General features: G+C 48.9%; 1 protein-coding gene and 1 long non-coding RNA gene across 4 annotated transcripts in view; both read right to left on the reverse strand.

Annotated features, from left to right (window-relative positions):
- Positions 1 to 411: 411 nt before the first annotated feature.
- Positions 412 to 6,669, reverse strand: LOC113258327 (uncharacterized). Its single transcript, XR_003317185.4, has 4 exons — positions 5,717 to 6,669; positions 3,777 to 3,860; positions 2,703 to 3,019; positions 412 to 617 (listed from the first exon to the last, which is right to left on the reverse strand). It is a non-coding gene; the product is annotated as an uncharacterized LOC113258327 (long non-coding RNA).
- A 3,512-nt stretch (positions 6,670 to 10,181) lies between these two features.
- Positions 10,182 to 12,681, reverse strand: part of KIF16B (kinesin family member 16B) — a 304,938-nt gene continuing 302,438 nt past the window's right edge. For all 3 annotated transcript variants that reach the window (XM_048222081.2, XM_048222078.2, XM_044385671.3), the window contains one exon: positions 10,182 to 10,317. In XM_048222081.2, the coding sequence (XP_048078038.1) occupies positions 10,276 to 10,317 (42 nt within the window). In that variant the 3' untranslated portion in view covers positions 10,182 to 10,275. The remainder of the gene's footprint in view (positions 10,318 to 12,681) is intronic.

Here is a 12,681-nt window from a genome sequence, read left to right on the forward strand (position 1 = left end):
CAGTTCAGCCACAGTAGTGCTTATCCACCTGGAGGTATCGTTTCTATATCATTAATTTATGATATATACATGTGCGTGTTTATTTTTAAGTGTTTACTTAGAATCATCAGCAATTCGGGGTAGCAAAGGGAGACCTTGGGTGTCCTTTGGGGTAACTGCAGTGTTCTTTGTCCTGACTGCACAGCAGATGCTCAGAGCACTCGTGCTAACACTGAGCTCTCTTTGACTGTCTCTGTCTTTTGTGCTAATTCTGGGTACAGCGTGGTGTCGCATTATTCTTGTGTGGTAGCTTGGATTATTGTTATACTCTTTCATTCCCCCTCCCGCTATAAAATTATTCAGCCACAAGCTTCGTCATGGGACTTTGGAGACCCTCCCCTACTCCAGACAGAGGGTGTTTCCTCACCTACTTGGTCTGTGACTTGGCCCAGTGATTACCGTGGTCAATGTAACTTTCGCCGAAATAACACGTGCGGAGGCTCTGCCTGTGCAGGCATGGTTTGGCCGGTGACCGCCATGAGCAGAGTGGGCCCAGGGAGCCACTGCCCCTTCGGCCTGGGCCCCAGAAGGCAGACACATGACCAAATCCGTAGCTTGAAGCAGAGCTTCCATCTGACCTGAAATCACATATGCAGGAAAAATAAATAACTAACCTCTGTGGTTGTAGCCAACTGACATTTTGATGTTTTGTTCGGCAGCGTTACTGCAGTCATGGTGATTAAAGTACATTTCTAGTAGACACGCTAGGAACCTCAGTATTGTTCAGGTCTCTGTTTGAGATCACTACCAAAAGCCACTGTCACCTGGAAAATAGGGCCAATTGGACACTTGTAGGAAATTAACTTGAGTGGCCCTCAAGCCAGCAACCAAGCAATTGCTGTCTACACATTAACTGTCTGTCTGTAAGTCTGAAGGTTACAGAACTCCACCAGAATATAAAAATTCACAGCCATCGGTTCCCTCTTTTGTGCTATGATCATTGAACAGGCCATGGAAGACACTACTCTTGCAAGAAAATGGAGCTTCTGTACTACAGGTCTTCCCTTCCCTCGGCCTGAGCACAGGCATGAACGAGAACTGGTTAGTGAGGGGCTCGCGAGGGTTTGAGCTGATGCTGAGATACACGGACACACCAGCTGTACCTCACACAGGCTCCTGACCAGTCCCTCCTACTTAAAATAAGAAACACTATTGGCAATTAACCTATCAGTTAAAGCACAGGTACCATGATTCACTACTTACCAGTTACCAACCCTTACAAGAGGTCCTTTGCACGTTCATTCAGAAATCACAATGATTCTATAAACTAGGGACATTTAGAATTCCCAGTCTGCAGATGAGGACATGAGGCCCAGAGAAGTTAAGTAATTTGTCTGAAGCTTCCCATCTAGTTTCTAAGCTAGAAGTTCAATCCAGGTCTTTCTGAGTCCAAAGCAATCCTGGTCTCCAGCCTCCGCCTGCTTTTCGCCATCCTGTTCTTACCTCGCCAATTTTAGGTAGTTTCTCTGTCACCAGGCTGTATTAGGTTCCCCAGGTTCTCCCCTGGGGTCTGCCTAGCTCTTCTGCAGGCACGTAGCAAAGACGGGATCACGACCGCCATTGCCTGATGCTAGCTTTCAATGGAAATGAACGCAAAACGATGATGACATCTCACCGCGATACAGCCCGCATGTCAGCACCGTGTTGGCACAGGAGATAATCTGGGTGGAGAAGAAGCTACAAATCCACTTACAAGGATGTTGCTGTTAGAGGTGTCTTGACCTTGGCCAACTCTTGGTCCCACGGGCAAGAAACACTCCTAGCAGGGAACTAAGGTACCATAATAAGCATGAGCTTTTCTCCAAGTTTTTCCTACACAAACACTTCCCCTTTGGAAACGGGCTTTTGGGGGTGATGGGAAGAGCAGGACTCTGGAGTGGGCTGGGACTGGTCGTAAACCAGCCATTTCCTCGTGTGACCGTGCTGAAGCTAGTGACGTCACCTCACGGTAAGCTTCCGCTTCTAACTACAAATCAGGGGCAACCCCCAGACACAGAGCCCGAGATGAGAATCTGCATTATTAAAGAAGCACTCCCAGGGGAAGCTGGAAATTGAAGAGCAGGAGAAGCACGAGAGGCAACAGGGAGGAAGCCACACAGGAGTGTAATCCCAGGCAAAAGTCCTGCAAAGGGTAGGGGCGCCTGGGTGGCTCCATTGGTTAAGCGTCAGACTCTTGATTTCAGCTCAGGTCATGATCTCGGGGTCGTGGGATCAAGCCCCACATTGGGCTCCACGCCCAGCAAAGAATCTGCTTCTCTCTCTCTCCCTCTCCCCCACCTCCCGTCTCTCCTGCCCCCACTTTCTCTCTGAAATAAATAAGTAAATCTTAAAAAAAAAAAAAAAAAAGTCCTGCAAAGGGTATCCTCAGCCTAATCCTAAAGAGCATGCTGGGCTGCAAATTATGCCTCTGAGCGGGCCTCCCCGGAGGCGTTTCGCATCTGTGCACCTGCTAGCCCCTGGTTAAGGGCTGGGCGAAGGGCGTGGGTATAAATGCTGAGGCACTTCCGAGTCCGCAAACAAGCCCCAGGAGCCCAGGAGAAGCCCTACGAGCAGTAGCACAGGTGCTTCATTTTGGGAGGCAAGAGCACACCCCAAATGGGGGGAAAGGGACCCAAGGTGATCTTGGTGGAGTACCAGCATTTTTCACCACAAATGATACTTACCTTGCTGGGCTGGTCTATATCTCTATCCAGATGTCTCTACAGAGAGTTGCTCGAAACATTCTGACACGCAGAAGGCACCCGATCCGTAGGATGTGTTAGCATCACCGTCGTTATCATGATTAGTGTTCTGTTATTGCCCATGAAATCGTGCCGGGCCCACAGCTGCAGTTCTGTGCACTCTGCCCGGCCATACCCACGTGCTCCATTCGCCCCCAGGGTTGGGGCCTACGTGCTTATGTCACATCACTGGCTTTCTCCAGTTGGCACCATGATTGTCATCCAGTCTCACGACCACTGTCCTCTTGGAATCTCCTCCACTAGGGTCAGAAAGGCCCCAGTGCTGGTCAGGTGGGATGTTTTCGAGGGAGGCAGGTGGCTGAGGGCTCAAGTCTGAGTGCTACTCTGTCTCTCAGCAGTGCCACTGGGCCTCCAGCAGGCCTGGCCAGCCCCAAATCCTCCTCTCTCATTAAATAAACCCCTGGCCTTTTTAAGTTTTGCCTATTCATCTTCTGCCTTTAAGGGCTAGGGATTGCTCAGAATGAACCAAAGTCCACAAAAGGGCTTCTTTTCCCTTTATGTCTAAGATCTACCCTGAGAGACCTGGTGCAGCCCTCTCTCCCGAGGGGGCCTAGGACACCCACAGGAACAATGCAGCGTGGGCTTTATTTAATTAATCTTTTTTAACAATCAGCCTTTTCCCTGTGCCAGCCGGGCAAGCTCATCTATGAAGGAGCCTCCCCTCTGTGACTAATCCTCTATGTTAAAAGATTGTGCTTTGCAACAAAGCCTTTACATACATCAGCTCACAAGAGCTGTGTCTTCTCACAGTTGCCAGACAGCCCCCCTGGCCACACTACTCTGGGACCTCATTTTCTAGGCTGCCATCATGCCTGAAATTAATCTAAGATGGGCTCCTTTTACAAGAGTGGCAGCAAATATCCAATTCAATTTGCTTTCACCCAAGATTTCCCAGGAGTCACGCCGAATGAGATAATCAATGATGATTATAGGGCTTGGCCTGCTTCGCTGAGCCAAAGTGTTAAAAGGAGGGAGAATTTCTGCCCCAGTGCTCACCCAAGTCAGGCAGATCCATGACTATTCTCAGTGGCTCGAAACCATATATGCAGTAGTCACGTGGGGCAGGTCCAGGGGATGCACCTACCAAAGAAAAGAAAATTCATTTTTGCTTCCCCCCCCCACCCCAGCATAACAGAAACAAAAATGTATCGAGCGTCTGGAGCAAAGATAAGTAGGCTGTTCAAACCAATGAGGCTGAAGAGATTTAATTTAGACAGCCTAACTTTCCTTGTCTCAGCTAGAGACTAGTCAATGTCTTCGCTACTAATTGAATCAAAAGAAAGTATTAAATTACTTGTTGCTACCCTCTTCACCCTGAGAGGACTCTCTGCTTAGATGACTATTTTGAAAGACCACAAACCCAGAGAAGGAAAGTCAGAGCAAACAGTTCCAGGGGGCCAAAGAAAGCCTCCCAACTCCCACTCCCTCCCTGTCATTCCTCCTTCTTGCCTCAGCGAGTCTTGTCCTCGCTGTCTGGAGGTGGGGATGGGGTCCTGAGCTCTGCACATTCTCACAAAGGCTGTGTCCCAAAGTGAGGACATGATTGCGTATTGGTTACCTACTGCTGTGTAACAGATTGCCCCAGAATGTAGCAGCTAGAAACAACAAACACATGTAATCTCACAGTTCCTGCTGGTTGGGGATCCAGGAGCACATTGGCTATGTGGTTCGGACATGGGCTCTCTCACAGGCTGCACTAAGGGTGTCAGCCGGGGTGACAGTCATCTCAAGAATTGGCCTAGGGAGGATAACCTCTGAGCACATCGTTGTTGGTAAGAGGCCTCAGATGATCAGCTTTCAGGCTCATTGATGTGGGTCTTTCCACAAGGCTGCCTCACTACCTAATGGCCAGATTATTCTTGAGTAAGGGACCCAAGAGAGTGCAGGAGAGCACCCTAGATGGAGGCCACGGCCTTTTTATAACCTCTTCTCAGGAGTGAAATCACTTCACTTTTCTGTTGTCAGTCGTCCCAGCTCCCACTCAAGTGAAGAGGATCACACAGGGCATGAAGACCAGGAACGGGGGTCTTTAGAGACCATCTTAGAGATGACCCTGACAGAGAAGAGACCTGCTCTCTGGAGAGATCATCTGAGCATGAAAGCGGAGGGGCGTTGTCCCACCAGACACTGAGCTCAATCGTGTCTGAAGAAAACTCCAATGGGGGTTGCTTTTTCGTGTTTCAGAGAGCTATCTTTGACTCCAGGGAAAGAAGAAGGGGTATCTGCATGTACCCAGAATTGGTCTGGGTGCTCAGGGTCAGAATCAGAGCTCGAATCAAGGCCTGCCTTCCTAAAGACTTCACTGAAGGTAATGGGCTAAGGATGTACGTGTTGGTCTAGGGGCTGCCTGGTCCCATCGCCTAGCAGCATGGTCAGCAGCACACACAAGACTGCAGGTGGGAACTGTAAGACATCACAAGAGAAGAGACACAGGACCTGGATTAGGAAGACCTGGTTGGTGATCTCTTCTTTCTTTTTGTGTACGATGGCTACAGTCATGGCCCAATGAGCCATACCTCCCAGTATCCACACCTCTGTGTACTGTTCCTCTCCCCCAGTGACTCTGGCTTGCCCATGTGACTCATTTGGGCCAAGTCAACAAGATGTAAGCCCTTGGTAAGTGTTATGTGCACTGGGGCTTGCCTTCTGGGGCTGCTATCCTGGGACCATGATGCTAGGAAGACTCCACTGCGAAGAAACAGGAATGAAGTTCCAAACCATTCCAGCTGAGCCCAGCCCCAGCCAACCCACCCTTCCAGGAGGACACAGTCTCATGAGCTATCTCAGACAAAATTGGCAAGAGACCTAACCAGGCAACTCACAGAATTGGGAGAAGTGATAACTTGCTGGTTTAGGCCACTAAGTGCAGCAGTGATTCGTTACATAGAAATAGTTCACCTATATATTATCACTACCGCCAGAACTGTCAAACCTACCTAGATAGGCAATGGTGGAACTTGGAACAATCCTGTGGTCCCAGTGGCCCCCGAGCCAGAAAGCAGCACCTGCTGAGGGCTTCAAGGCATGTTCTCTCTCTCAGTTATGCCACAGAAGTAGTTAATAAACATCAATTATCCGGTGGTCCTTTTATTCTTCAGAGGGAATCTGGCCTCAACCAAAACAGCTAAATTCCACCGCAGACATATCTTTGACTTAAAGGAGATTATCTTAAGAAATCTCGAGCCAAAGGCCCCTTACAAGTCAGGGATTCCCGAGAGTCCAGGGGAAATTGGATACAGGACCACACTGTGTTTTAAAAAGGCTTTGTGGGGAAAGCAGGGCATCCTTCCATCTCATCAAGTGATTTCTGTGGCTGGTGATCAGCACAGTGACTCTGGCGCCAGAAGGTCACCTGCCCAGGTTGCTCTCAAAGGAAATTGTTTTTCATTTCACCAGCAGGTGAGCAAACTGGATCACCTGGGTGACCCTGAACGTCCCGGGAAGAAGTCAGGTCATCCTTCTGTCCGTCAAGAAGAGCATGTTGTCTGAGCAACTTGACCATCACAATTAATTCCTTCTCCCTATTTCCCTGGTGCCAAGCTTGCCCTCTGAATCGGGATGCAGAGTGAAAACCCATGGAGACGTGAGGGACAGCTCGGCCACCCTGCTCCACTGCCTGGTAAAATCCCACTCGCCTGCCACGTTCCAGCCCCAGCATCGCCTGCTGTGGGGAAGCCTCGCCTGCATTCATCCCAGGGCAGAACAAGAGAGGACGCAGGCTGCATCCTTACCACTGCTATGCCTCATTACTATGTCCCACTAGGGTGGGCCGTGCCTCCATCCGCAAAGCTCGGGGTCACGTTAAGAGGAAGAGCTTGCTGTGGACATCTTGATGTACTTAGGACGCACCTGACGCCGGTGAGCACTTGGTGAAGGGCTGCAAATTCATTCGGTCAGAAAATATTCATTGAATCCCTACTTTGTGCCAGACCCCTACTCTGAGATCACAGCAGGGAACAAAGACACACATTCCTACCTTCAGAGAGCTCACAATCCACTCAGAGGAGACAGTAAACAGAAAATAGTAAGTAAAATATAGAGTATATGAGAAGGTAATGGGTGCTACGCGGAAAAATAAAACCAAGGAAAGGAACAGGGGGCAGCAGTCTCATAGAAGCTGACATTTGAGCATAGATTTGAAGGCAGAGGGTTTCAGCCAGGCGGATCTGGGGGAAGAGTGTTCTGGGCACATGAAACAGCCAGTGCAAAGGTCCTGAGACAGGGGGTATGCTTGGTTTCTTTGAGGACCAGCAAGCAGGGCAGAATGGTTGTAGCGATGTGAACAAGGGAGCGTCTTCAGAAGATGAGACTGAGCTGGTACTGGGGGTGGCTGAAGTTTGTGTTGGGCTTTGCAGGGCGGAGTAAGGATTTCAGCTTCTAGTCTGAAAAAAGATGGGAAACTGCTTTAGGATTTTTGAGCAGAGGAATGACACGACCTGACTTTGGCTTTCAAAGGATGGATTTGACTGTTCAGTGCAAAAAAGACTGTGGGTAAGAACAGGTGAAAGGAGTTAGGAGGCAGAAATACTAAGAGGCCCCATGAGAGACACTGGGGGCTCGAAGCAGGTAGTGGCAGGGGTCAGCCGGGGATGTATCCCTAATAGTGTTTTCTCACAGATTCGAGGTAATACGTGAAGGACGACGTGAGGAGTCCCAAATAACTCCAAGATTTGGGGTCTGAGTCACTGGCAGGGAGGACTTGCTGTTGGCTGAGTGAGGAGGTTGGGGGCGCTCATGTCCATGCCCGGACATGCAGAGTCTGCTATTTCTGTCGGTGGAGATGTCAAGGAAGCCATGGGGTATTCAAGTCTGGAATCCACAGAGGGCATGTGGGCCAGAAACATGAATTTGAAAGCGTTCATAAACTTGAGCACCTGACCTTACTGTTTTGATTTATTCTCAACAGTAAATTGGGCGCAGGGAGAGGCTATCAGGTGACATATCGGACTCAGTGATTTTCTACCATGTTTTCCGGTGCTTACACCACTCATTTATCTAGAAGACAATTCGTGTCCCACGCTGTTCACCTCTCTGGCATTCTGCCTTTGTGGGCCTTTCTGCTTCTGATTCCGTGTTTCGGGGTCCTGCAAGACATCACTCTTTCCATCAGAGACCCCAAGTGCAACAGGAGAGCCAGCCTACGGCCATGGGTGAGTAACCCAGCTCTTGGGGACCGCGGCTTCTAAGGAGAGGACGCAGCGGGCAGAGAGAGGTACGATTGTCCAATCACCGGACGGCAGTGGGCTGCAAAGGGCAGACACGCAAAAGAAGCCTTGCTGCCCACCAGGCAGAGGCACAGACAACTCTGTTCTTTCTGACACTGGGCAGGAGGCTGTTTGCTTGTTCGCCTTGGAAGCAGACTGAATGTGTGTCCTGCTTTGCCCGGAACAGCCTGGGTTGGTGTCTTTCATTCCAGCATAATCCTAACAGCATCCCCTTTAACTTCCCAAACTACCCCAGCTTGAATAATAAATCACATGGTCACCCATTTTTATAAGCTTACCTCTTAATATCTTTTACCTAAAAAGCCCCCAGCATCATCTTTCCCTGATAACGCAGAACTTTCTGACTCTTGAGCGGTTATGAACTAACTGAGTCTCTATGGGCCAACCCTGGAAACAGCAAAAGGCATTAAATTCTCTTCTCCTTGCCACCCCCACTTAGAGGGACAAGGACCTGGGCAGTGATCTATGGATATGACTCCCCACTTGGGAATCACTGGGGAGACTGTAGCTTTCAAGGTCCCTGGACTCACCTGCTTTGAGTCCAACCCTCCTAAGAGTCCCGAAGCTGACAGTATGGTAAATGGCTCAGGTCACTTATGCAGAACCACACTCCCTGGTTTTATATCTATTCATACCATCGTTCATTAATGACCTTTCTTCCCAGGGCACCTGGGTGGCTCAATCAGTTAAGAGTCTAATTCTTGATTTCGGCTCAGGTCACGATCTCAGGGTCATGCGATAAACCCCGCCTTGGTCTCTGCGCTCAGTGGGGTGTCGGCTTGGGATTCTGTCCTTCTCCCTCGCCCTCTGTGCCTCCCACTCCTGTTGTCTCTCAAATGACTAACTAAATCATTAAAAAAAAAAAAAATAACGTTTCTTTCCTTTTTTTTTTTTTGCAACAAATACTTATCAAATGCTTGTCCTGAGCATAATGGGGGACACAGAAAATCATCGAGATCCCACCCTTGGATCTCGCACAGAACATAAACATGTGCAGAAATCACAAAAACTTGATGGAGACAACGAAATGACAAAAAAAGCCCCTCTGGGCTGAAGGCCATCTGATGATATAAAACCCTCCGGTCCTTCAACCAACATCTTGTGCATTGATTATTCACTCTGCAAGCATTTGGTGAAGTGCCATTTACCAAGTGCCAGCCATCTGACATACATATCTCATTTCACCCCCGCAGGTCAATATTATTTCGGCCTCGTAGATTAGAAGCCGAGGCTCAGAGAAGTTGGATGATTGCGGAAGGTCACACAGCTGTGGAACAAGAATTGAAACCAGGGTCTGTCTTCACGCTCTTCCCAGACGCCGTCGCCATGCCGGGCACTGTCGGATCCTTCTTCCCCAACGCCGCTAAGTGGGACAGTCGTTGCCTCGAAACACACAGGTGAGCCGTTGTAGGAGGACCCACGTCCGTGCCCTCTCTGGCTAAAAGGCCGAGCTGGGACCAGGGAGAGGAGAGTGAGTCACTGACCTGAGGCACAAGATTTAAGGGGGTGCCAAACCCCCAGTAGTCGAGGTAAATAATATTTTAATGCAACGTTTTAAAAAAATCAGATTGACAAGCTACAGTGCTTGGGCCAGCTGCCTGTTTTCATAAATAAGGTTTTATTACACTTCACCTGTCAAGGCAGGCCCCATCCACGGCCCGCACGCCGGCTTTCGCCTGTGGAAGAGACTTGCTTTGCTTTTTTAGCCTAGAGGACAGCGTGCTTGCCCATAAATAAAGGCCACGTGGGGCGGCTCCTGGACAGTCACAAAGAGTGACGCGAGAAGGCAGACTGCTCTCTAATACCCCCTCCGAGCCAGAGCAATTCTGATCTGATTCCCAGGCACAGACAGGAGAGACGCAGCCAGCGCTTGCGGGGGCCGGGACATGGCTCGTCCCCATTGCCCCGAGGGACAAACCCGCCCTGAGGGATGCCCCTGGAGGGACTTGGGGGTCACATGCCCTCCCCATAAATGGGACTGGGACAGGAGCTTAGCTATTCTTAACACCTGTACCCTGCCTGGCCCCCACCGCACACACGACTCCAGCCCCAGCGCCAGGCAATTATTAATGGGAAAAGAGAGGGCTGGGGCCCCCAACAGCCATTTTTAACTGTGGACATTATTGCTCAATTTTGAACTGCACCCAGGGACTCGTAAAAGGAAGACATAATGCTTGTTTGTGGAACTTTTATAGCTAATTGACATTTTTTCAGTGCTCCCCCGACAGCTGTAGTTACTCCTGATTGGAAGGGCGGTGGAAAGCATCAAGTTATGTACTGTCTCCAGATGGGGCCATATTTCTGATGTACCACTGGAAAAAAAAGAATAAATAAAAAGCCGTCAAAATAAACATACTTGAAAGCGATAAAGAGGAGCTGAAGTGATTGGCAAAAGCAGTTCTCTCTGTGCAAAAATAATGCATGCTATTTTCATGCTAATTGAGGATGTCAGACTATCTGCGGCTGTCAGATTTCCTCCCTTCTTGGGAACACTTCCCTCCCTTCTAGATCTGCTCTTTGCTCTCCAGAGACGGGGGACACAGAAGCAAATTTCCCCTTTCCCAGTCTATGTGCCTCTTTCTCCTTACAGGCTCCCAGACTCCGTCATTGGTGCTGGCGGTAGAAGTCAGCGCCTCATATTCCAGAGGCTCTAAGTCAAGTTCACGAGACAAAAACAATTGGAATCAAGCTGAGACATCAACTTAATGCTAGAAATTCCACTTCCATCTCTGGACACGTACAGATTTCCCAGGAAGATTAGTAACCAGGATAGCACACAATACACCCATAGAAGTGAAAAATAGGGGCGCCTGGGTAGCACAGCGGTTAGGTGTCTGCCTTCGGCTCAGGGCGTGATCCCGGCGTTCAGGGATCGAGCCCCACATCAGGCTCTTCCGCTATGAGCCTGCTTCTTCCTCTCCCACTCCCCCTGCTTGTGTTCCCTCTCTCACTGGCTGTGTCTATCTCTGTCGAATAAATAAAATCTTAAAAAAAAAAAAGTGAAAAATAATTTGGCATAAATGCTAGTTGGGTTTGTATGTGTGCGTGTACGGACCCACGTACTGTAGGCTTCATTCTAGTTCTCTCAACTCAGAAAGTCACTGCTTCATGTGGAATGAATTCATTTGAGAACATTGTTTTCAGGATAGAACAATATTCCAGATGGAAGCCACCCTCTACCAACCAAGTTATCAGGTTGCATGGGTGACTATCATCACATCTTGCCTGCATGGAGGTCTCCTAGCCCATACATTTCCTGATTGGAAACACATATCATGACAAGGATAAAAATCATAAAATGCAACGGAATGTCCGATGTCACATATCAAAACCTTACACATTTAAAGCGCAGGAGAGCCTGTCAGGCATTTGCTCAAAACTTCTGTTCACTTACATTACACACAGTTCAAATGAACTCAGAGATCAGGTTTCTAAGTCCAAACGGTAATCAAGAAGGAGGAGATGGGTTGCTAGAAGCCATGATAGTGGCAGCAGAGAGAAATGGCAGAGAACAACACCCTGGCAGTAATGGGAGAGATTTTTTTTTTTAAGGGGGGGAGTGCAGGGGAAGAGGGATAGGGAGAGAGAGAATCTTAAGCAGGCTCCACACCCAGTACAGAGCCCGATGTGGGGTTTGATCTCACAACCCTCATGACCTGAGCTGAAATCAAGAGTCGGTTGCTTAACCACTGAGCCACCCAGGTGCACAATAATGGAAGAGATTTTTAATTCAAAGTAATTAGACATGAGAACTCAGTAGCCCTATATGCCAAGTCTTACAGATACAAGGGCCCAAGGTAGCCCTGTGGGCATCAGTGTAAGGTGCCAGAAATATGGCAAGGAATGTCCCAGAGGCATTCAGGAGAAGTTGAGTTCTGGAGCTCTGTTTAAGAAGCAGGAAAGGATAGAGCTTGGAAAAAAGTTTAACTTGAGATGTTCGTTATTGTTATTATTATTATTATTATTATTAATTGAGGGCAATTAAAAGATAAACCCTCTGAATCAGACAGGATTCTTTTTGGATTCTAAACCCACTCAAATGAGGTTAAGCAAATAAGAGAATGCCTTAACTCCCCAAGTGAAACTTCATAGTTGATCTGGGTTGAGAAATAGCTGGATTCACGTGGTCAAATGCTGTCAAGGATCTTCATCTTTTCATCCTGCCTTCCTCTGAAATTTTCTTCCAGCCAATTTGGCGCTCCAAGACAAAGAGGACATTTTTGTCAATGGTTGAAATATAAATCCTGAGAAGGGTTCTTATTGGCCTACTGTGGTCATGTGCCAGCCCCAACCAATCACAGCGGCCAAGGCAATGTGCTGCTCTGATTGGCTAGGCCTAAGTCACATACCCCTCAGACGGCTGGGGATTGGGGTGGGCTCAGCTCCACCAAAGCACCGGCAGAGAGGAAGGGTTGTGGGCATAACCCGTGGCTGATATGAGAAGCGGGGTGAGGATGCTGTGCTGGTAAAAACAACTGATGTTCATTGCACTATTAGCTGTCATGGAAGCAGTTTTCTAGAATGACTTGATGTCTGAGAGTTCCAGAGTCCTGCGTTCCCTAGGCAAGAGACTCTGAGATGGGCAATCAGGTGCGCGTGGATGTTGCAGAGGGCTCTTGGGACAACATCCGGGAGGAAGTGAGGGAAGCTGAGATGGTCAGAGGGAGGAGTCGTGC

This window comes from Ursus arctos, unplaced genomic scaffold (assembly GCF_023065955.2).
Source record: "Ursus arctos isolate Adak ecotype North America unplaced genomic scaffold, UrsArc2.0 scaffold_16, whole genome shotgun sequence".
In the NCBI taxonomy this organism is placed as follows: Eukaryota; Metazoa; Chordata; class Mammalia; order Carnivora; family Ursidae; genus Ursus; species Ursus arctos.